Source organism: Dermacentor albipictus, chromosome 1 (genome assembly GCF_038994185.2).
Source record: "Dermacentor albipictus isolate Rhodes 1998 colony chromosome 1, USDA_Dalb.pri_finalv2, whole genome shotgun sequence".
Lineage (NCBI taxonomy): Eukaryota > Metazoa > Arthropoda > Arachnida > Ixodida > Ixodidae > Dermacentor > Dermacentor albipictus.
The window spans coordinates 351,099,850-351,124,401 of NC_091821.1; the positions used below are offsets into that span (position 1 = coordinate 351,099,850).

At 42.7% G+C, this 24,552-nt stretch overlaps 1 protein-coding gene across 1 annotated transcript in view; it reads right to left on the reverse strand.

Moving 5' to 3' along the window:
* Positions 1-24,552, reverse strand: part of Elp1 (elongator complex protein 1) — a 51,269-nt gene that overhangs the window by 23,490 nt on the left and 3,227 nt on the right. The window contains exons 5-18 of the mRNA XM_065441642.2: positions 21,689-21,774; positions 21,370-21,469; positions 18,944-19,034; positions 18,070-18,193; positions 17,902-17,998; positions 15,617-15,847; positions 13,222-13,398; positions 12,539-12,650; positions 9,924-10,085; positions 6,786-6,892; positions 3,464-3,558; positions 2,786-2,942; positions 1,488-1,671; positions 1,309-1,387 (exon numbers count right to left, since the gene is read on the reverse strand). Coding sequence (XP_065297714.2) covers positions 1,309-1,387; positions 1,488-1,671; positions 2,786-2,942; positions 3,464-3,558; positions 6,786-6,892; positions 9,924-10,085; positions 12,539-12,650; positions 13,222-13,398; positions 15,617-15,847; positions 17,902-17,998; positions 18,070-18,193; positions 18,944-19,034; positions 21,370-21,469; positions 21,689-21,774 — 1,802 coding nt within the window. The remainder of the gene's footprint in view (positions 1-1,308; positions 1,388-1,487; positions 1,672-2,785; positions 2,943-3,463; positions 3,559-6,785; positions 6,893-9,923; positions 10,086-12,538; positions 12,651-13,221; positions 13,399-15,616; positions 15,848-17,901; positions 17,999-18,069; positions 18,194-18,943; positions 19,035-21,369; positions 21,470-21,688; positions 21,775-24,552) is intronic.

A 24,552-nucleotide genomic window follows, 5' to 3' on the forward strand; every position in this document is an offset into this window, starting at 1 on the left:
CTCGCCTGGCTTGCTCGTTCGCTACCGTCAGCATCGATGAGTGGCAGAAGTGGTCCGAGTTCACGCGTGCCACTGGACGCTTAGAATGGATCCCATTGAAGAGCAGCCAGATTTGCTCATTCCGAGCGTGCCTGGTATAAACAAAACCTGCCGAGCTTAGAGCAGACTGATGATCTTCCACCAAGACTACATACCCCCAAGCCTGATACTTTGCCGACTTTTACGCCACCTACTGTCCTGCTCCGGAATAAGCTTCATTCCCAAAGCGCCTTCGATGAATGGTTCGTACTACTTGTAGCAGTGCGTACGTAAATTGATAGCTGTCGCTGGACACACTTTCCGAGTCGCTGCTTTGTGGTGAATCCAATCAAAAGTGGTTGGCCACGTTTATTACGATGGCAACTCCCACCTGCAGGAAATAGTCGCCGCTGGAGGACGAAAATGAGGACGATGATGATGGCGAGGGCATCGCAAAGCACGTGCGAACGAACTAGCAACAAGAAGCTCGCGTGCCGGCGAGCGCGCTGACGTGCTTACATCACAGTTTTGTGCGATCACATGCCCATATGTGTTACATTCCTTCTTTGCCTATCTCGTTGCTCTCTGAAACTGCAACATGGATTGGTCGCTACAAACAATGCTCCAAATAATTACCTGCTGCGCTCTGAAGCCAATGATGTTTCGTGCTGTGATTGATTACTGGGTCATTAGCAACTTACTGCAGCGGAAAAACCAAGATCGAAAATTTTTGTGTCAGTACTCCTTTAATTTAAAGGTATGCTGGCGTCATCTCTTCGAAGAGAATGACACATCTGCTATAGAATATAACAGAATGTGGCATGCCTCTCCCAGTTAAAGTAATTTTCACAGTTAAAGGTATGGTGGTGCCATGTCTCTTAAGAGATTTTCAACATTTGCAATGGAGTTGAAAGAATGTGGAGTGCTTTTGCCCTGCAAGTAGCAGATGGCACCACGTTCCTTCAAGTAAATCTGCACCCCAGTTCCTGTTAAATAAACCTGCATTTTTTGTTTGGCATGGCTGCAGAAAATCCTGGCTTATTCTGGGCAAAACAAGCAAGTACTGCACTTAACATGATATTAAGCAAAACACATTCCAAAAGGCAACCCTCGTGTGAAATGTGAGCATGCACAAGCCAGTAGTTTAGCCAGAACTGTTATTCCTACCAGTCACCCTTATAGACTTCAATACAAATAAACGCACTGCTGCAACTCAATGATAAAATTTTTATCCACCACCAACTAAGCTTAAACCTGGTAAGGGAAAAAATACTGCTGAGGAGTACTCACTGAGGGGTCATGGTCACAAAGAAGATTAAGGTCAATTCGATTCACCTTCATCAAAAGAAATGCATCTCTGTATTCCCTTCTGAAATGAAATGATTACACAGAAGGTTTAACTTGGCAGTGTGTAATGATAAGAACTACCAACTCTGAATGAAAAGCATCTGTGCACAAGACTAACCAACCTATCAAGATGGTCGCAAACTCTGTCCAACACAAGCACTCTTGGTGATATAGTCTCCAGGTTTCCTCGTGGAAGCTGGAGAACCACACGCCCGTCGGCTGGAACACTGGTCACTAGTAATGAGCCACTCTCCAGCTCTCGTGGGGCATCATTTAAAGACTCGGTTGATCCACCATTCAAAAGATCTGCAAAACACAGCATGTTGATATTGGCGCCCGGTGTTCATTACCGAGTACTAACTGAGCAGTACAGCTGTGAATTTTCCAACCATTAAGTAAACTTATCTCATGGCTGTGCCAACAACCTGCTGAATTTATACTCCTTTGCTAAGCTGGACCTGAACTTAGGTGCAAATGCATAATCAGGAACAGAAAACTGAAATCTATTTGTAGTAACCACTAATTCACTGCAGATTATTACATAAGTGAGGTATACTCTACTAGTGCATGCTGCATCCCAAGCCTTTTATTACACTGCATGCAGTAAAGAGCTAGAAAACATGAAATACATGCCTCCTCCTTGATCTTAGCAGATTTGCATTAACAGTGCGCATTCAGAAAGAGCACCCGACACCTTGTAACTAAACTATCTATGAGAAGTGGTTCTTGTGGGAAAGGAGGAAAGGTTAGCACTATCTTCTGCAACCTATGCGGGAGCACGGCTCAGCGTCAGCAGGGTCGGGGAGATGGGATTAAAAGAGAGAGAGGGTAGGAGGAGGGAGAAAGGTAGAGGGTCGTCCCAGCAGCACCAGAGCAGCTTGGCCGGGAGGGCCCAGTGGGTTTGACCGGAGGAGTAGGCTGGAGGTAGACCGTATAAAAGGTGGCCCAGTAGAAGTGAAGTAGTGGCAGATCAGGAAGCCCGAGGTGCGCATGTGTGGGCACCGCAATTTGCGCCCAACTGGTACAGGAAGGAACTCGCGCTTCAGTGAGCTTGTGCAAATCGCATGCAAACATGCCAGGCCACATGTTCGTTACATTGTTTAAATGGCCAATCGTCATACGTAAGCAACAAGCAGACCAGCCACGCACTGTTTTGCGATTTGAAAGTGGCTTCCTACCTCTGAACTTCTCATCTTTCACTTTCCAGTTCACTGCTTGTAACAATGCCGTTAGGTTGATTTAAAGTTAGTCATTATACAACTTTCAGAGACATAAAAGACAACACAGCCTATCATGTCTCTCGTTATATTAAATACCATGCATCCATGCTACCTTTCTAAAGAAGATCAGTCATCAACTAGCCAGCCTAACTACCAATCCTGAAAAGTATAACTAGTGATGGAGATGCCAACATACATACTTGCTAGGTCAAAGTCCAACAGCAGACAACGCAGGGTGTGGTGATGTGTGGTCAGTAGAATGAACTTCCCGTGAATCCTGAAGGATGTGCAGTCATCGCATATCTTCACGCTGTCACAGAACAGCTCAAAACGATCCGACAGTGCTATTACTCTCGGCTGTTGAAGAATAAAGAGGCAGTGCTATGTTATCCAGTGCCTCCATTTTGTACATAACGCTCTATGAATACTTCTCTTAGTTTTCAGATGCATCAAAACAAAATTTTAATTCCGTGGTTCTATGTGCCTAATCCATGTGCCATCTGATTGAGGCATGCCGTAGTGGGGGGCTGGGGAGTAATTTTGACTGCCTCGGGTTCAAATGCTTTTGTTGTATTTGGACAAACTGGTCATCTTGTCTATCACACCGCATAAAAATTATGTTTTGGATGTATATGTTTGCTTGAACATTAAATTAAGATCATGTCCTTAACCAAAATTTGAATTAATTTTGTACAATTCAGTTTCGGGAAGACTTAATTAATGCTAGTCAATAAAATTATAACATGAAAAGAGGCACAGAACAAGGACAAAAATCAATTATCATAGGCTTCCAACAGCAGATAAGATTTTGAAGGAATTTTCATTATAGAACTGCCACCTCTCAAGAATGTGATGACTTGTGACTGGCGTGAACATACCTGTTTCAGAACTTCACAAACAGCAACAGTAGCACAAGGCCTTGGCAGCTTAAGTGGAATTCCATCACCACAAAGCCATGGAACCACTATTCCATCTGTCGGAGAAGAGTCAGCGAAAAGTGATGATGATAGCCTAGGTGTAAGCCTGGCCTGTACGTTAGGTTACAAAAGGTAAAAGGCGATGAAACACACATGCATATAAATAAGTAAAAGCACACACACCCAAATTTAGATATAGTGCCTCATTATGGCCTATGGCTGAGAGAAATCAGGAGCATCTTTGTTGCATTTGGCATGCACGCAGTGCTCTCCCTTAACATAAAAAATAACACCAAAAGCCACCAAAGTAGCAGGGCAAAAGAGAAAAAATAAAGCAGGAAAAAAAAGAAGAAAGAAAAAAACGCAAGTCTTTTGTAGAGTTCTGGTTTAAAAAAGCTTTGACTCTCTCTCGTTCAAGATCTAAAACCTCGTAATCCTTTCTTCCCTGTACTATGAAACACTGTAACGTTCTGTAAGGCTCTGCTAATTAACACAAAAATATTTATCATGAAAATATTGCACACGTTAAAGGTCCCTGCTTGCAGGGTGAGCCTGGAAATGTTAGTTATCCGAGTGTTTTCGGATAATTGATTGGCTATCAAAGCATGCGAGGAAAGACAAATCTACAGCCACTCTTCCTGACAGAAAGAGGAAATCCAAGTATGCATGTGTACACGACAGAAGGTCACACACGCTCACGCACTTCATTTACAGCAAAAATAAAATTCACACGGAAATCCAAGTATGCATGTGTACACAACAGAAGGTCACACACGCTCACGCACTTCATTTACAGCAAAAATAAAATTCACACATACTATCAGGACAAGAAATACCCAGGGTGAAGCAGATTAAGGTGCTCGGACTCATCATAGAATCGAACGGCAACAACGGAGAAACGGTCAGGCATTTGGAGACTAAGATCACGAACACGATGAGGCTCATCAGAAGAATCACCAACAGACATCAAGGTATGAGGGAGGCCAACGTCGTCAGACTCATACACTCCTTCGTTATTAGGCACATTACCTATGTGGCCGCCTACCACAACTGGTACGCGGCCGAATATGCCAAACTGAACACCCTCATTAGAAGAGCACACAAGATGGCACTGGGCCTTCCAGACAGCACCAGCACGAAACTTCTGCTACAGCTGGGTGTCCACACCACGCTTGAAGAGTTAATTGAGGCACACCAAATCTCGCAATTCGAAAGACTAGCGAAGACACGAACGGGCAGGAGCATCCTGGATAAACTCGCTATAAGTTATCACAAGCAGCACGGCGACAAGACATCCCTTCCAAGTGCGATCAGGCAAAAGCTGCAGGTGTCTAATATGCCCAAGAACATGAGCCCCGAATTCAATCAGGGTCGAAGAGAGAGTAGAGCCAAGGCTTTACTCAAAGCCTTCGGTAGGGACAAGGAAGCGCTGTACGTAGACGCGGTAGAATACGAGGATCAACGTACTTTTGCAGTGGCCGTACTCAATACCGAAAAACAATTGGTCAGTTCTTGTAGCATACGTGTGAAAAACCCCGAGGTAGCGGAAGAGGTGGCGATAGCCCTAGCCATCGTTAACCCCAGTTGTAGATACGTACTCAGTGACTCGCAGACGGTGGTCAGAAACTACGCACAAGGCAGAATTTCGCTGAAGGCTGAGGCTATGCTCAAAGCCAACGCAAACTATGTCACCTCCGAGGAGACGGAGGAACGACACATTATATGGTTCCCGGCTCACACGTCCCCCGACACCCCCGTACCCAACCTCAACGAGGAGGTCCACCGCGTAGCGCGAGGTCTCACGTTCTGCGTCCGCGAAGAAGGAACCTCTCTTGGGGTTGGAAATTCAACAGAGGCATGGACAGAGAGGGACAGAATGACCAGATACTGTGATATTACAAAATTTTATCAATACTCAAGGCGGGTTTATCCGCCCCCTAACCCCAAACTCGACAGGGCCCAAGCGGTAGACTGGAGGCAGCTACAAACAAAGACCTTCCCCAACCCCGTCCATCTCAGAAGGATATATCCGGACATCTACTCAGATGATCAACTGCAAATTATGCAGCAGGGCTCACGCATCTCTTAGACACATTCTCTGGGAATGTGAAATTATATGCAAACATAGTTCAGGAGAACATTCATTTGGGCTAGATGGTGCATACTTGTATTAGGAAGGAACAGCGCCAACTAAGACGAACACAAGAGGGGAGAACGACACAGGACAAGCGCCGGCGCTTGTCCTGTGTCGTTCTCCCCTCTTGTGTTCGTCTTAGTTGGCGCTGTTCCTTCCTAATACAAGTATGCACCATCTAGCCCAAATGAATGTTCTCCTGAACTATGTTTCGAAAACACAGGGCCCTTTCTTATGTGACAACCTTTCGTCGGCGCTTGTCCTGTGTCGTTCTCCCCTCTTGTGTTCGTCTTAGTTGGCGCTGTTCCTTCCTAATACATATATGCAAAGAAAGTGCAGTTTCCCCAGATGAAGGCTGCGGCGCGATGGATGGCCGCGTTGCGCAGCTCAAACCTTGAAAATCAAATATGGGCCATCCAGCAAGCCCGTGAGGCGGCGAGGAGACAGGATCTCCGGACCTCCTCGGGGGCGGCCTAGGCCCAGGCCACGAATTTGCCGGATTGTTAATAAAGTTGTTACCACCACCACCACATACTACCATGCTCAATATAAGTTGCAACACGGTTCCCATGGCGAAAGGAGCATTAAGACAAGGGGCACTAAGGTGGCACTACCACAAGAAAATTTGTACTAAACACTAACTAGCACTGGCATTTAAATTTTTTTTACCCTGTCATGTTCTTATTGCGGTTTTTTGCAACCACCTGTGTGTGTGTGTGCGTGCGTGTGTGTGCGTGCGTGTGTGTGTGTGTGTGTGTGTGTGTGTGTTCTTCGTTTCAATAAAAATTTAGTTGAGAGTTAGCGCTTGTCCTGTCTGCTTCAAGTCTGCGTCCGTGTCCCTTCACGCTACAATCTGAGATCATGTTACCGTACCAACTCGCCCAACTTTCTATGCTTTTGCATTTAAATTTTTCACATGACACTGCCATCATGCAGTCTCGGAGCCCCCTGCACCATGGGCCCTGTGTTGCAACTCATACAGAGTGATAAAACATCGTCATAAAAATTAGCTTCATATAATGGGCAAGCTTTCAGAAAGCTAGTAAGTAGTGATTAATAGGAAACTGCTTACTGAAGAGGGTAAAACATTTAATTAGTCCTGCCGGAAGGTGTCATGAAAGATGACTAATGTCGAATATGTCGCCTTACCTGAGTTTGGGGCAGCGCAACTACCATCCTGATACTGAATGCAAACAACAGTCCCAGTTGAATTTGTAGAGATGGTTAGCACAGAGTCTCTCAATAGGCACAATGATCTAAAAAAGCATAACAGATAAGCATGTCACTTAATACAGACATAAGTGCTGTTACTATAACATTTTGACAAGGCAATAACAAGAGTACATTGAGAGTTGGCACGATATCTTTCATTTATAGCTATTACGTCTCTTTTTCATGGTAAACTAATGTTCCCAGATAAGTTTTTATTATTTATTTAAAAGCAAGCACTGAGAACCACTACAGTAGTGCTTTCCGCCATGCTTTTCCAACAGCCATAAGAAATCATAGTTGAAAGTACAAAGTGTGAAAATATTGTTGGTGGATAGCAGTATGTGAGTAAGCAATGCTAGTGTCAAGGCAAAGCATTTTTCTCACATTCATGGCGACACATAACAGAGACTATCAATACAGAACAGATGTTTTACATGTACACTACAGAAAAATGAATATATGGCTGCGGACAAAAAGAAACCAGCTTGGTTGTTTCAGTCTTGTGAATTACAAACACACAATTAATTATTCTTTTCACTGTTTAATGTAGTGACTGAACAAGCAGATGTTCAAAGATGTTCACCTGAAAGTATGGCTGGCAAGTTTTCGAACATAGAAAATTAACTCACACTGTGCATAAGGTAAATGAAAGAGATGATAACAAGTTTTACAGTAATTGCGTACGAACGGTAATGCAGAAGCCTAAAAAAGTTAAGGCAGAAATCATCCTTGATTATTACGTATGTTATGCAAAGCATTTCTGAAACATACAGACAGCACAAATGTTGGGCAAACTGTTTATTTCTTAAGTGCTATATTCCTAAGTGCTTTCTTTGATGCTTCTTCAACCACATGAATGCTAACTGGAATTGAAGCCACATTTCGCAGAATGGAGTCATCACACTTACCCATGCCCCAGAAATGTTTCGATGACAACAATAAAAACTTAAGCAGATAATATTCTTTGCCTGCAATTATGAAGGTGTTGTCCCAGTGAAAACACTTTGTCCATAGGACATCCAAATCGTATCCCAATGTTTGTGCACTGTTTCAGAGACAAATAGAACGTCCACCAGACGTATATTTCTGAATACCTCACTACGAACATCCCGCCACAGATGTCCAAACGGTATTCCACATGGAAATTGTTTGGCCTAAACACGAATACATTGCCCTCCAAAAAGCCTTGTCTGAGCTTCTTAGTAAGAGAATTATGTTTTCTCATAAATTTGAATTACAATCCGAAGCTATCATGTGCACCTCATGTGTAGGTCATATTTTGTAAGTTTTCTGATGCAATTTACTTTGAAAACTTCCATTAGTTCAATAAGCTACTTGTGCGTGCCTAGGAGAATGAGGAGTGTACTGCACTTCTGCACATGTGCTTGCGCGCATAATGTGTTCACACAATGTATCTTTTCTTGATGCATGGCCACTCTACCGATTGCATATCTCACACAGCATGTGCGGAGAACATAATACAGTCGAACCCACTTATAAAAATATTCACATGCCATGAAAATTCCATTGTTATAACCAAGAATTGTTATAAATGGGTTGCATGAAAAAAGTCAGAATAGGGGGATGGCAGAGCTGCTCTTAAAAAACTATAATGGCGGGGAGGCCATTGCCCCTTCCCGCCACCTTCCTCCATCCGGCTGCTGATTGTGCTCGCTCGTTTAACTGCTTCCTGGGCACTCCAATCGCATGTAACAAGCTGCGGCTGTTCGCGTTAAAGAATGGCACTGCTATAACTGCAAAGAGGGGTCACGGGTGGCAAGCGATATGCAAGCACCGCCGAGGCAACGCCTTGGTGGCCCCATTACGTGCCTTTTAAAAAGTGTGAGGAGGATGCCAGAGCAGCCTGTCAGCTTGAGAAATCATGAAGAAACGCTGAGGCGAGATCACTGAGGGCGACAGAAGAGAGGCGCACGGAGAAGGCTGCAAAAATGAGCGCATGGTGGCCGTTGGAGCAGCGGGCCATCGTGCAGCGGCTCGAATTTCTCGTTTTCTTTTTTCTTTTCAAGGATTTCGCATTTCACTACCTTTCGGCTCGGACAAACAGCAGCCAGACTTCATTGTTATGAGCAATAATGCGCCGGGCACCAACATCAATAACCGTTGGACAAATAAAGTTTATTCCTGTCCTATAATGCGGCATCGAGACATTGCAGTAAGCAGGTTATTTCACCATGCGATACGTACAAAAGTTGATGGTGCAGCAGCTTCTTATTGTTATACCCGATATATTGTTAAAACTGGTATCGTTACAAGTGGGTTCGACAGTAGACGTTAACGCAAACATTGTACGAAAGGCCCTGACATGTCCATAGAATGTACGCAGCATGCCCCCATGATGTCCCTCATGGACATGCAAGGGATGTCCACAGGACAGGAAAAGTACAGCCAAATGATTATGTGATGGACGTACGCTGGACGCATATTTGACACATCCCTATAATATCCCTGTCCTAGCAGTGGATGTCCATAGGATATCCAATGGATGTCATTGCAGTCACTGGGGTGGCTACAGATCACATCCCGATTGGCCAAACTAGATATTGCCCGTTATTGAGAATTTCTGCAGACAAAGCTATGTGCCAGAATTTGTCAACATTATTCAAATTTGTCAGAAGCTTGGGTCACCTTGCTGCATGGCAACTCATCCGGTCATAGTGCGGAGACATTCTGGGGATTTCTGACTAAGTATGGTTGGGAAACTTTGGCCCACCCATTATACAGCCCAGATCTGATTCCATCAAACTTTGACTTCTTTGCAAAGTTAAAAAATCAGTTAAGAGGCATCCGTTACAAAAGCCTGCATGAGCTGTCCATGGATGTGACCAGAGTGACACGACAGTTCAACAAAGATGGAGTCTTGTATGGCATCCGAGACCTCCCCAAATACTGATTGGCAGTCATTAGCTTAGGAAGAGACTACTTTCAATGGAAATAAGGCAAGCTTTATTCAATAGTCACCCAGTACTCTTAAAACTGACAGTGTACATGACTTTTGTTATGACCTGGGTATACTGAGGTTCAGTGGCAGCTATTTTTGAAAGGCTGACATCTTACTTTGCAACAAGATGTGTTTCTTGTTCATGCCTGATGTCCACTCGCAGCAGCTGATGGGATTTCTCAGTTGTACACACGCACAGCAAATAATCCTTGGAGGGCCATGTCCAATGGTGCAAGGTCATAGCAGACTCAGGTATTTCAATTGCATCGAAATTTATTCTGTAAAGATACAAAACAGCATTCTGTTAGTACTGTAGTGTAACAGTAGCATGATCGCAATAAGTACTGCACTTTAGCCCTTTTTAAGATCATGTTGTGCCATGTTGTGTCATTGCATCTTCCCATCTCCATCTGTTTATAATCTGTAATAGGGTGGCTGGTCAATGCCTCAGTGGAAATTATAAAAATATTTACAGATGTGGAAAGCATTCAGCAGCCAGGTACGAAGAAGAAAACTAGACGCAACCAAATCAGGTTTCACTGCTTTCATCATGTGCAACACGGTCTGAAAACAACACCAGTGTAAATAGTGATATGGTGTGACAAAAGGAAATGTGTGCACAGGTGTGAATGACAAGTATTGAAAAAAAAATTTGGCAGACTGAACAATTTGTTGGTGTTTCTTGATAAACCAGACTATTGAGCCCAAAAATTAGAGTGAGCAATTTCTTGGCCATAGAATATAACATTTCTTTTCTTTTTTTTTTCTCTCTCTCTCTTTTAAAGTATATCAGTACTTCATTTGTCCCAGTCAATTAGAGAATGGACCCCAGACAAAACGGCTACAAAAATGTAGCTTGAGGACACCTGGCGCCCAGAAAACAAATACAGGCATACGTTATACAGAGCCGGCATTCAGACACAATTTATGCCAGCAGGCAATAGTGAAATAACATTTCAAAAATACACAAGATGCAATATGACTCCGGGGCTAGTAAAGAAACTTGAAAGAAACTTAAGGAGCACTGAATGATAGACATAACATTAAGTGATAGAAAGATCACGGTATATGTTACCGACTGATACTCTAGGTGATATAAGGATGAAGGAGTGGAGCCAGGTGGGTCATATAATGACTAGAACAGATAACCTGTAGTCTCTTTCAGTAATGAAATCAGTGCCAAAGGAAAACAACACAAATGAGAGCAAGTTGAATGAAGTATTGAATGAAGTAATTATACTACACACAAACCTCAATATAACAAAATCAGTAAAATCAGTAATTTACTTCGTTATATCGAAATTACGTTGTACTGAAATTTGACCTTTTATGCAAATAAGTACAGTCGCCGATTGATGTTTCTTACAGGGAAAGGGGCCGCCAAATTTTTTGTAATTAATGGGAAATTGAAAGATGCAAATTTGAATTAGAAAACAATTCATTTGGATAAATTTGGATGTCGATGACGAACGATACAATTTCATGCCATGTACGTTCACAATATATTCACATTGGCGGTGCGAATTAAGCAAAGCCAGCCACGCTTTCATGTGCACCCAACCCCCGCGGCTGATAGAGTCGGCACCGGGGAGCAAATCTTGCTCCAACGGGTCATGGAAGCTCAAGGTTATGCAACCTCCAGTACTAAATGCGCAGGAAGACAGATTACATGGTGCCATGCCATATCGGCACACCCACTCTTCGCACATGCGGCAGATTACCTCTAAAACTCAGGGTCCGCGGCTGCGTACGCACCCAGCTGCACTTACAGCCATGCAACAAGACGCGTGCCAGTTTATCCCCTGCCCTCTCTTGCGCACTTGATCGCGTTACTGGGAGCTCACTCCAAAGCGGCATTCCTAAAGCCACCATTTTTCTTGTCTCACCCTCGCACACTTTCACTCGCACTTAAAACACACAGTGCGCGGGGCGCAATAGGATCTTATCGCACTTGGACTTTGTACGGAACATGATGTGACTCCACTTGGCTGCTGGCTCTTGTCGCGCAGTGCGCAATTTGAGAGGTGCATTTGCAAGGAGCCGCTTGAAATTCAATCATTTGACCATCCGTGTCTGCGGATGTTCTCATTTGTCTCAGCATTCCTATGCTGCGGCAGTGAAATTTTATTATATTGCAATCGCATACAAACACACTTCATTATATTGAGGTCCTAAATATATGATCTTCTATAGAAAAGTGGTTATGAAAAGTTAAATAATTCGTTATATTGAGAATTTTGTTATATTGAAGTTCGTAATATCGAGGTTTAACTACATTAGGAAATCGGTCAGCAAGATATAGGTCCAGTTGTCAGAGGAAACACGAGACCTTTAGAAGGGGTTCTTGTTCCAAGTAGATTTTATGTTGGTGATAATTGCTGCTGCTAATCATAGAGGCTTCAAATTTTCCAGCCTTCACTTGTTCCAAATTCAGCAGGCAATTTCTGTCATTTACATTTTTAAGCAAATTCAGCATTTATGGAGACCTAAAAAAGGATTTCGTCTTGACTTGGGTTGCTTCATATTTGCTAGATACCATTTGGCTACAAAGGCACCATGTAAGTTTGCTATGGGTAGTAGCTGTTCTGTTCCTTCCTTCATTTCGCTCGCATTTCTTGGCATTCGTTTTCAACTGTGTGTTCAGAAACTTTCCGATTACAACAGGCTACTGCTTTGAAACACAAAACGACTGCAACTTGTGGAGTGAAAAACCAGGCTTAAATGTGCTAACCTGTAAGGCCCATAGCATTCAGGGATAGTTGATGTAACCTTGAAGCCATCTTCTCCACCCGCACCATCAAGCTGCAGTGTGCAGTGGTTGCTGGATGTCTTCACAAAGTCTCCTGCAAATAAATGGACATGACTGGTTCTGATATGCGAATGTATCAACTTTCTGCATGATCCTTACAATTGCTTTCTACTCAACTATGCACAAAAAAAGCTGAAATTCTTATTTACATCACCACGCGTCTGGGAATTAAGGTGAAAATGTGCTTGTCTCAGAGCGAAGTATTTTCTGCACCTAACCATTTAAGGGTGGATGCACTGTCTACGACGAAATTTCTTTTCCAGCTCCCCAAAACTTCGTGGTCAGCAGTGCAACATGACAAGCAAGTGTTTGCATCTAATAACTGCAAAAGGAAAAAATTTAAAAAATATGTTCGTACTTGTGCATGGATATACAGATGCACACACACAAAAATATCTATGGAACATACAGTGGCTAACGTAGGTTTTACCTTCTAAAAAATCAATATTTATCAGCGTACAAAATTTTGCCAGCTTTTTCCTAAGTTTACAGATCACTGCACCTTCCCAGCAATTCATTTTGAAAAACATTACAGGTTACTTGAAGCGAATCAACAGACAATAATATGCACTTATAAAGAAATTGGCAAAGATAAGCATCCATACCCGAGTTGCTGAGCACGAACACAAGGCTGCTTTCATTCTGAAGTGCAATGACAAAATCATTCTCGTGCAGCCCAACTCCAAATGCCACCTCGTTGACGGATGCAGCCGTCTTGACTCTGTAGCTACACATTGGTGGCGGAACAACAGCCACCTTGAAGAGTGTCACCAACACAGTATCTGCATGAACAGCAAAACAAAGCAAAAACCAGTGAAAACATGCTACCTCCTATTGATTACCATATTTACTCGATTCTAACGCACCCTTGATTGTAACGCGCATCCGTTTTCTGTGACCAAAAAAAAACAAACAAAAAAATCAGCCAACACCTCAATTGTAACGTGCATTCGTTTTCCCACGACAAAAAAAAAAAAGAGTACCATACCGCGCATCTCATGCTTTCATACAGAAATACCATTTTCTCTCATTTGGAAAAAACAGATTTATTCCCAAGACACTAAAGTTGTAATGACTAAAAACACAAATGTAAATGGCATACCCTGCCGCCAAGATTTTCACTGCGCCGGTACGAGTTGCGTGGGGCAATAGATCTTACTCATCGTCGCTATCAGACAACTCCTTATCGCTATCAACAGACCAAAGCATTTCATCCTCAGTGCCGTCCATAGCATTCAAAATCCCGCACCTTTTAAAGGCCTTGTTGACAATGGTAGATGGGATTGCGCACCGTGCATCTTTCACCCATCCAGCAAAGTCCTGCACCAAAGCATGCTTCATTTGATTGGCGGGCGTGAATTCGTGGCAGAAACTGACAAGCCATTCGTTGTAGAGTGCTTGAATTCTATCTTTCACTGGCTTGTTCAAACAAACATTGAGCGACTGGAGCTGCGATGTCACGCCACGGGGTATCACAACAAGGTCGGTGTGGCATGCAGCCAGCTTGTCCTTGATGCACTGGTCAAGGTGGCACCTGGACGTGTCGAGCACAAGCATCCCACACAGACCCAAACTGGCGCTGGGTCTCTTCTGCCAAATTTTGTCTATCCAATCTGCAACCAAGTCCGTGGTCATCCAACCTTTTTCATTTGCGCAAACAATCACGCCACTCGGAAACACGATTCCTTTTGGAAGCGTCTTTCGTCTGAAGATAGGATACGGGGGCCGCTTGTGCCCATCCGCAGTGCAACAAAGCATTGCGGTGACTCTTCTATTTCGGAGAAGTGGACCTGCTTCAGTCCACTGAAACCCTTCCTAGTTGCTTTGCTGGTGAAAATATTCTTCTGTTTGCCCCAGTTTGCCGCAGGCAAGTTTCAGGAACTCCAAACACCTGTGATGTGGCCCGATTTCTGTCCGTCTTCGCGTACACGATAACTTTCCTTTTAAATGCGGCATCATGGTGGACTCAGCGTGTCTTCGCAGTCGGCATTTCCATGCTGACTGAATAAACGCAGAAAACGGGAAGACAGGCGGTAGACTTGGTTACACCAGCGCCTCGTTACACGTACAACATGGAGGTATGCACATGGAGGAAGCTACAGCAGCTAGGCCAGAAGCGCGTACGAGGCAGCCATTTTTCAAATGCTGAAGGCGGTATGGTAATGCAGATTTAGGGTCATACTCGATTCTAATACGCATGCAATTTTTGGACCCATTTTATCTGAAAAAAAAAGGTGCGTGTTAGATTCGAGTAAACATGGTATATGTACACCGGTGAGCAAACGTATATGGACCACTAGGTCACCAAAAAAACAGACTTTCTTCGTAATTAACACTCATAAACGGAAACTGATGAGTGCATTAGAAAATTCGTAATGGCAAGTTTGGACTGCAGTCTTTAATATCAAGTTGCATTCACAGACAGAGGAGAGAATCAGTTTTATAATGCAATCCCTGGTCCATATTATTGTGCTCACGGGTGTACTTCGTGTGTGTTAGCTGTACTGAGAGGAAAAAGGAAACTTTAATTAAACAATGATGGTGTGGATTATGCACAAACATTTGTTAGCATATTTGGCTTCATGGCAACGCAGAGTGCATTTGAACTGAAACAATGGTTACTTCAAAAAGTGCAATACCAGCTGTTCACATACCTACTAATGACTCATTGTCAGTGCCATCATTGAGCTAGCGCACCAGTTTGTAAAAAAGACTAAACTGTCTATCGGCGAGAACGATGGTTTACAAGACCAGAACATTTACCCCCAGAGTCTGCTCAGAAGCTTGCCAGGGAAGCCACGGTGGAGAGTTCCAGATTAACTGAAACCATGTGGGGTTCATTGGCGTACACCTAAGTGCACGAACACCTTTGCATTCTGCCTTATTTGTATGCAGCTGACATGGCTGGCAATTGAACCCATGACCTTCTGCTTAGCAGCAGAACACATCATAACCACTAAGTATCTAGGCAGAATAAAGGTTGCACAGTCATCTCATTACCTCCATCGATGACAGCCACATTGGCAGTGCTCTCCTCTGTCTCACAGTGGCTCCTGTGCACAGCACAAGACCAATCGTAATGCCAGTACTGCCCGTCAACAGACAGCACATGTAGAGTGAGTACGCTGCCTTCATCCCAGTGAAGGTCGGCAAGCCTTTCCTGTTCCCTTGTGCCAAACTGTAGTGTCTGCTTCAGATACCAATGGTAGTTCTTCATACTGTACAACAGCACTGGACAGAAAACAATAGTGTGACAGATGTTATGTAGGACAGAAAGAGGCAGTCTATCCAGAAAAAGAACTTTTCTAGTAAAGGATCAGTAAGGTAATACAGGATCAGCAAAATAACCAATTTCAATGCTGCTGGTTGCAATTGTGGTCAGCAATAGGGTTAATAAAATAATGAGTCTGTCACCACTGTACGGTAAGCCTGACAGCATCTCAGAAGAATTATGGGTAGCACTTTAAGTAATTGTAACCCCCGTTATCTATGTAAAATAATTTTACTGTGACATAGTTACTAGCGCTAGCAAGACTAGAGAGAGAGAGAGAAGGGAAGACGGAAAGGCAGGGAGGTTAACTAGACTGAGTCCAGTTTGCTACCCTACGCGTGGGGAGGGGAATGGGGAGTGAAAGAGAAAGAGAGATAACTTAAGTGTAGGTTGTCTATAGTCGCGCACTCAAGTCCGTCGCCTTCAGGTAGCGAAAAAGCGCTCTAACTGCTTTTTGGGCCAATGAGCTGTGAGGCCAGGCTCCCAAGATCTTCGCTTCCGTGAATGGCCTGTCATCCAGTCTATTTAATGCACACTGGAGAGTCTCACGTTGATTATCGAAGCGAGAACAGTGGCACAGAAGGTGGCTGATGGTCTCTTCACACTTGCACTTAGCGCACATTGGTGAATCCGCCATTCCAATGCGGTAGCTGTAGGAGTTGGTGAATGCTACTCCTACCCACAGCCGACACAGCAGTGTTGCGTCACGTCGTGGAAGGTTCGCTGGTAATGTAAGTTTTAGTGATGGGTCGAGACTGTGTAAACGACACTTAGAGTTCTGTGGTGTATGCCAGCAACCTAACGTGATTGCACGAGCAAGACTGCGAAGCTCTCTTGCAGCGTCGACTCTGGATAAAGGTATAAGGACTGTCGGTGAGCCAGCCTGGGCACGTCGGGCAGCGTCATCGGCGAGGTGATTACCAACGATGCCACAGTGTCCCGGCAGCCACTGAAATATGATGTCATGTCCTCGTTCAGATGCGCAATGGCAGGTTTCGTTGATTTGTGACACCAGCTGTTCATAATTGCCACGTCGTAAGCTTCGCAAGCTCTGGAGGGCTGCTTTCGAGTCACAAAATATTGCCCATTTGTTGGGCGGTTCTTTTTCAATGTATTCGACAGCAGCGCGAAGAGCGGCCAGTTCAGAACCTGTAGATGTCGTTACGTGAGAAGTTTTGAACTTGATGACGACCGATTGAGATGGTAGAACAACGGCGCCCGTAGAATTTTCGGACACGGAACCATCCGTGTAAACATGAATTCGGTTAGCATATGAAAAATGTAGAAGTTCCAATGTGGTCTGCTTGAGAGCCGCGGTGGGCAGGCTAGCTTTCTTCACTATTCCTGGAACAGCAAGGTACACAGGAGGCTTCTTCAAGCACCACATAGGGGATGGCGTTCTTGTTGCGGGTGAGTGCCTCAAAGACAAAGAGTGCCGGTTAGCCGCAATCGATCTGGAGAACGCTGCCTTGGGTCTTTTCTCAGGCAAGTGAGCGAGATGGTGGTCAGGGACTCTGGATATATGGCGCATACTCCAGCAAGACTAACAGGAAAAAAAAGGATAGGACAGGACAGTGCTTTGTCCTGTCCCACCTTTTTTCTTTTCCATTAGTCTTGCTAGTGCTAGTAACTATGTCACAGCAAATGCATCAACACAAACTAGCCCAACTTTCTGCGTTAATAATTTTACATTCATACTTTTTTGGCACATAAGTTGATGTAAAGCCTTACGTACGGCTTGCTAAATACTGGCTACTGCTGACTAGTGACTATAACCATATTACATAAAAATTTGCATTCAGGAAGTTCAATTCCAAATGCTTATCGAATGCTATATAACAACAAAATATGCGTGCAGAAGTAAACAGGTTTAGGTAACATCAAATCCATAAGATTTTACATTTTCTACATTTGCATGTTTAGAGAATAATTAGAGAAAGTTATATATATAAGCAAATCGACAAAAACTGTTCCCCCATTCTTTTTTTCGTGGAACACTACAAAGTGCAATTACCCAGGTCTTTGGGAGCCAATGATGATTCATCAGATGAAAACATTGACCCAACCACAGCCAGAATGGTAGAGTCTGGACTCCAGGTTACTTCCTTCACCTTAAAAAGAATGAAGTGCAGACTGCAGTCAATAAACCAGAAAGAAAAAAACAACAAGAAAAATACTATACCCTAAATTCATTAGAGGCAAAGGGCAGCTGGAAGCCTCCATGATTTAAACCATTCTTTTCAAAGAAGACAATCATGTGCTTGTTTGGTAGTCGCTGGCTTGAGGCTATCACACTGCCTGATGGCCTAAGGAAAGAATGAAACAGTTACAGAAACCAGTGGAACGTGTAACAGCTGTTGCTTTGACAATTAACAAGCTCTACACGGTCATCTAGAACAACTTGCTACCAATAGAGGAAAACCATCGGATATTTTGTGGCCAAGCCAATGCAAGGATCTATGAGACGAATGCCTCATTTACCTAAAATTCAAACAAGACAGACATACACAGAAAAATGGAGGCTGAGTGGTAACAGCGATCGAACAAGGAATGGCTCAGACCGAAGCCAACGCTTCAACAAGTCTTCATCAAAACCCTGACGAAGACAAGTTCTCTTGTCAAAACGTTGGCTTCAACTTGAGACATACCTTATTTAACCACTGTTCCTTTTAACAGAAATATCTTTTTATGGTAAGTAATACACAAAAGCCAAAGTTGTTAACATACACACATTTGTTTAATGGGGTTAGTTCAACAATTTTTTAATGTAGAGCTTACTATATCTTTAAAAAATTCCAATAGTATTTGTCTTCTGTATAGAAAATATTGAGAATATTTATCAAATCAATGTCTCGTTGCCCCTCTACATGTTTACTTTAGGACATAACAAAAGTCAATGCACGTGCTGCACCCACACCACCACTGATTTCCCTTATTTGTTCCTCCAGCATTGAGAAAACAGAAGCAAAGAAAATTTAAGGAAAGAAACACTGAATATCAATTGCGAGCCAAGAATTAGGAGAAAAGGTATCCATCACAACGCTTCAGACACTTACTTCCAACCAAGGGCTTGTTCTAGGCCAATCAAATCCTCGCCTGTGTACTGCAAAATGCCATCTCGGCTCCATAGCCTCAGCTTACGATTTCCTGCAAGGAACGAGAAGGGTAGCTGAAGGACCTGATTTTTATTAGTCACAACTGTAGGAAGGCAACAGATAATGAAGCCAAGAAAATTATAGAGGAAATTATTTGTTGTTTTAATTGAATTGCAGAAATGATAAGCTAAAGGGTAATGAAGGTAGACAAAACACAAAGGAAGAAAGAAAACTTGCCACCACTGGTTGCCAAACCAGCAGCCTGCACAATGTTATTTAGATGTTATTTGCAAAGTTATTACCACATGCCTGGTACTAATTTTCGCATCTTGGAGCAAACATACAATATTCTTGTGCAAAAGCGACCCCAAAACCAGGTAAAAAAAAAAGAAGAAAAAAAAAAGAGAAGGCACACTTTTCGGTATGTTTTACACAGGACTTAGAACAAAGTAAAAGCAGGTGATTCATACAACAATACAAAAAATCGTGTTAGTTATATATGTACGGTCCTTTGTTTCAGGGTTTTATATATATATATATATTTTTTAATTCAGGGGGTAAAAATCAGGCGTTATCTTTAAGGAGGAAAGCCGGGAAGAATCGAGGTTCTTGTTGTACGGCAAGAAAATCGAGGAGAAATTAGGGGTTTTGTTGTTTGGCAGCCCAAAATTAGGAATTTTTTTGTAATGTTTACAATGTATTAACAAAAGCCATGGTCTCCTTTTGGAAACAAACATTCTATTTAAACAAGCGAAGCCGCTCAAATGAACATGTAATGGCAAATAGAGCTGCTTGCAAACCATGCGACAAACTCAACTTTACAAATCCCCCTTGTCAGGCAGTATTATTAGACTAAAAAGAAACCACATTAGCAAAAACAACAAATAAAGATGGGTTTGGTGATCCCTTCTTTACTTAGTTCTTTGCACTTTTTTAACAAAGAAAGGAAAGTTCAGATTAATTTTAGCATAAGATGAAGAGGATGAAGGCGAAAGCCTGTTTGCTCATAAAATTACTTGACATCCTCAATATAATGTGTTGTTACTTCCTATAACTTGTTCTTGCCCACCAAAGGTCATAGGTAAATGTGCCTTAATTAACTATATGTTAATTAACTGTGCCTTAATTAACACCAAGTGTAGTGCATTCGATTCTCAACCTTCATGATGTCAATTGGAATCCAACTTGGAGATATGGCTGGTTTGCCCATATCTCCAAGTGAGGTCGACCCCCCACCAAAGGTTGTAGTTACGAGTGCCTTAATTATCTCTATATTAATTAACTGTGCCTTTGACTTAAATAAATCCACAGGTAGTAGGTTCGACTGCCACCAAAGGTCGCAAGTTCGACTCCCTGTGAATTTTGGTGCCATAATGCGGGACATGGGATTTTTCGTCCCATGAGTCATCTAAGGTTTTCGCCTTAAAAACTACAAAACGTAGTGCTCGCAGAGGTGCTTTTCTTTATTTTGCAAGCCCTGGTAGACACACATTATCATATGCATTGGGAACATTTCTGCATCCATCGTAGGGGGAGCAGAAACGTGTCGGGTTTTTCATCCTCACCTCTTGCTGTCCTGTTTTACAGGTTCCCAATATATGCTTGTGTAGCAAAATTAATGAATTGATTTTTTAAAATCTTTTTGTGCTCAAACAAACAGGGACAAAGAAGAGGAGCAACACAAGGACGAGCGCTTGAATTGACTCTTCTTTGAACGTAATGTTGTTGGATAGACATCTTCTCAATGTCGCAGCTACCATTTACAATGCAGAACAACGTCAGTGCTGCGTTAATTTGTTTCCTACCACATTATCACCATTTACGTGTATGTGACAGCAAGAAGTGCTATGCAATGAGCCACTGCTGTGTTCACAACTAATAAAAAAGTAACAAACTTTCATTTAATCAACTTCAGTAGGCGCTGAATATATTTTATATTTATATATGCTGGTCACTGCTTGAGTGTTAAGTGAGAACAAGGCACATACTATATTTGTATTTCAATATTTTGATGTGTCTTATCCAGTTGTTTACAAAAATAATGAACATTGCCAACCTTCTGTAACACCTGCATTTATATTATTATTTAAAAAATTAAAAAAGGTCAAACATCAGGGAGAAATTGAGGAGAAATCGAGTTTAACCTGGTTTTCGTAAATATAGTTCTGGGTGCAAAAATCGGGCATAATCGTATGTTACCCAAAAAGCAAAGGACGCTATTTATATGTTGTGAAAGAAAGAAAGAAAGAAAGAAAGAAAGAAAGAAAGAAAGAAAGGAAGAAAGAAAGAAAGAAAGAAAGAAAGAAAGAAAAGCAATAATGTAACGGCGCTAAAATTTTGAATCAACTGAGGAATTTTAGGAGGCTCCATGTGACAGCAATACCTACCGCCAGTAGGGTCAATGCAAGAAGTGGCAAAGTATTGGCCATCACCACGCCATGAAACACGAGGACACTTGTCATCCCACCAGAAGGCAGGCTTGAGGGGCTGCAGGTTGCAAAACATAAAGAACACAGCTTATCGTTATTTGATTATGCAACTCATCATCAGCTGCTACAAGCAGCCACAGACGTAAGACAAGAAAGAATCTAGCAATCAACAGGTGAGCAAGTAAGGTTGAAGGTTGTGACATAATTCTTCACAGCTAGCCATGCATTTCAGGCTCAGAAAGATTATGTTCAATGTAGTGTGTTTGTGGGACGCTACCTTCGCTTCAACCTTGGCTGCCTGTTTCCCTTCAGACCCGTGAAATTGGGTTTCTTTGGAGCCCCACCCAGCAGTGATGGGAACACCTGTAAAATATCAATAAAGGTATGAAGAAAGAAGTACATAGCAAGATTTTAAAACAAAGAAATTGTTTGATCTTGGTGGAAGTGGCACAAAAAGTATGTATACAGTGGAACCTCATTGATATGTTCCTGTTAGTCACATTTTTCTGGCTCTTACATTCCAATAAACTGGTCTTATTTATTTAGTTCACATACAGCCAGGTTTATTAGCTTCCGGTTGTTGCATTTTCCTTCCCAGTTGTTAGATTAAAAAACTGTGACAGTGCACCTCTGATGTGGCGTCACATGTTGGCAGCGCAGTGTGCCACCTTTTAACCCTTTACTGCACAATTTTTTGTTTCCTCAAAATATTATTCATGGAGTTGTAGGGAAGCATAGTGGTACCTGTACTCCCATGGAAACTTACTTTAGCGAATGTCTGTGGTTTCGATTTGCAGAAAAAGGGTATGTTGCATATTTGCAACAATGTGCAAATAAAGAAGAAGTTGAAAGTAAAAGATAGATTTAGTGTGATTCATACTCAGATGCTTATTTACACGAGACAATCATTGGTGCACCTATGATTTAGTGCGGAACAAAAAGAAGCACTTGTACATGCTTGTGCAGCACAGGTGGTTCCCACACTTCGTGCAGTACGTCATGCAGATTCCCGTCCAGCCAGGAAACAATGCAGTGTTTTCGGGTTATTGCCAAAATGTAGAACATCGAAGCACAGACGTAAAGCTGTGCCTGTGACGGCATGACACGGCAACGTGCGGAGGCACAGCGTACTTTTGAAAAGAAAAAAGGAAATTTGACCAGAGAACATCTTGTCCACATATTGAATCGAAACAGACTTACACTCGTGGCTGTCGTGACTAATTGAATAGTCGCTGCCTTCACTATCAGGAGAAATTGCTGGGCCATACGAGCGTTTCGGAGCCATTTCACTATTCCGAAGAAAATAAACCATGGACACGTTGTTGCATTTGTGCAACATAGCAACGTTCTGTGGCCAGGAACAAACTATTCCGAAATTACAATGTTTTTTTCAACCTACAGAGTCAGAAGGATGTGCAGCATAGCGTAAAATTTTTTTTTGCGCTTTGTGTTATGGGGAAATACATTTACAATTTGTAAAACTTACCTATATTACTGCTCGTGGGTGCGCGCAGCCTCCGCCACGTTTGTTTTGGTAGAAGATGCAAAGAATTAGCACAGATTGCAGCACAAGGCGCCGCATTTTACAGACCAACGTTGCGGATATGCAACAACGTGTACAGGAAGCTCCAAACTGACTTTGCTTCGGTTTTTAACGCCGTTCATCAGAATGTTGCGTAAATGCAACAAGGTGCAGTAAAGGGTTAACACAGCATGCCAAGGATGTACAAGGCATCAACTATGCCTACTACACTGCAAGAGAGGCACAGAATCTTGAAGATACTATGGGACAAATAGAAGCCCATATCAACAATAATATGTGAGCGCATGTCCTGCAATGATGGCATTGCAACATCAGAATCGCCAATTGTCAAAATGTCATCACTGATCTCAACAGGGCTCATGACAGTGGAGGAGGAGGAGGAGTAGATTTTAATGAAGAGAAAGGAGGAGAGGTCGGCCTGGAGAGCGTGTCTCTAGCCTGCTACTCCTCACTGGGGAATGGGGAAGTGGGAAATACAGGGAAAGGTAGGTGGCGGATGATGAAAGTGAAGAGGAGGTGCCTGAAGGCAAAAGTGGTTGCCCCACATCCTCGTTTGCAGATGCTGTCATAGCCTTTAACATGTCGTGCTGTTACTTCGATATTCACAGCTGTGCAGAGATGGAAAAGGACTGCGATTAATCGAAAAGGTCCAATGGCTAGCTGAAATTCGCAGGCTTCATTTAATGTGATTCACAGATATGATTGCTCACAAGAACGTGTTTAATGTTCAATCTAACTGCCAAGAAGTGGTAGTGAGGTTTATTTAGCATATCTTTGGTAGCTTGTTGGATTAGTAAAATTAAGATCATCAGATTAAGATAAAATTCATCAGATAAAATTAAGAAATTAATCAGATGCTAAATTTTTGTGGATAACATGCTCTTTTTTTCAAGATCCCCCAAGAAACATATCAATGTGGTTCTACTGCATGTCACACACAGAAGTCAGACACTTGACTTCACAGATAAAATGTGACAGCATGATACATGGTGCTTCTAGATGGCAGTCCTTACTTCTTCAGCTAGAGTGGCAACCCTATAGGAAATGAAGAATGAGCAACAGTGTAGCGAAACAAATGCAAGCCATTTCAGTTACAGGTGCGTTCTCCAATTTTAAACAGTCGCACATTGAGTGCGTTTCCGAAACGTTAACAAGAATATCAGTGCAGCAGGATTCACTTGCGTTGTCCCAAGAAAACTGTAACAGCATGAGCATATATGGTGGGGGCAAACACACAAAAAAAGTACAACAGAGAGCAGGAAAAAGGGGGATGCTAAGCAGAAGGTGTGCAACATAGCAAGGTCCAGTGTTTGAAAAGCAGATCTAGCTTTTATGCTCACATTCAAGTGCTCAGTATATTGAGTGTGTGAGGGAGACTAACCCCTCAAATGCATTGTGTACATTTGTGCAAGCAACTTATTTTTGCCAGTTCTACCTAGTGGTGGCAAGAAAGAACTTCCGATATTCAGTTGCAGGTAAACTAAGCCCCCTGCTTACCCAATGCAGCTTCATTTCAATTCAGCAGGCTGGCTACATAAAACCGCTTTTGTGAAGGCAAAACCATGTTTCGTGGAATGCTCAATGTGCCACATTATATT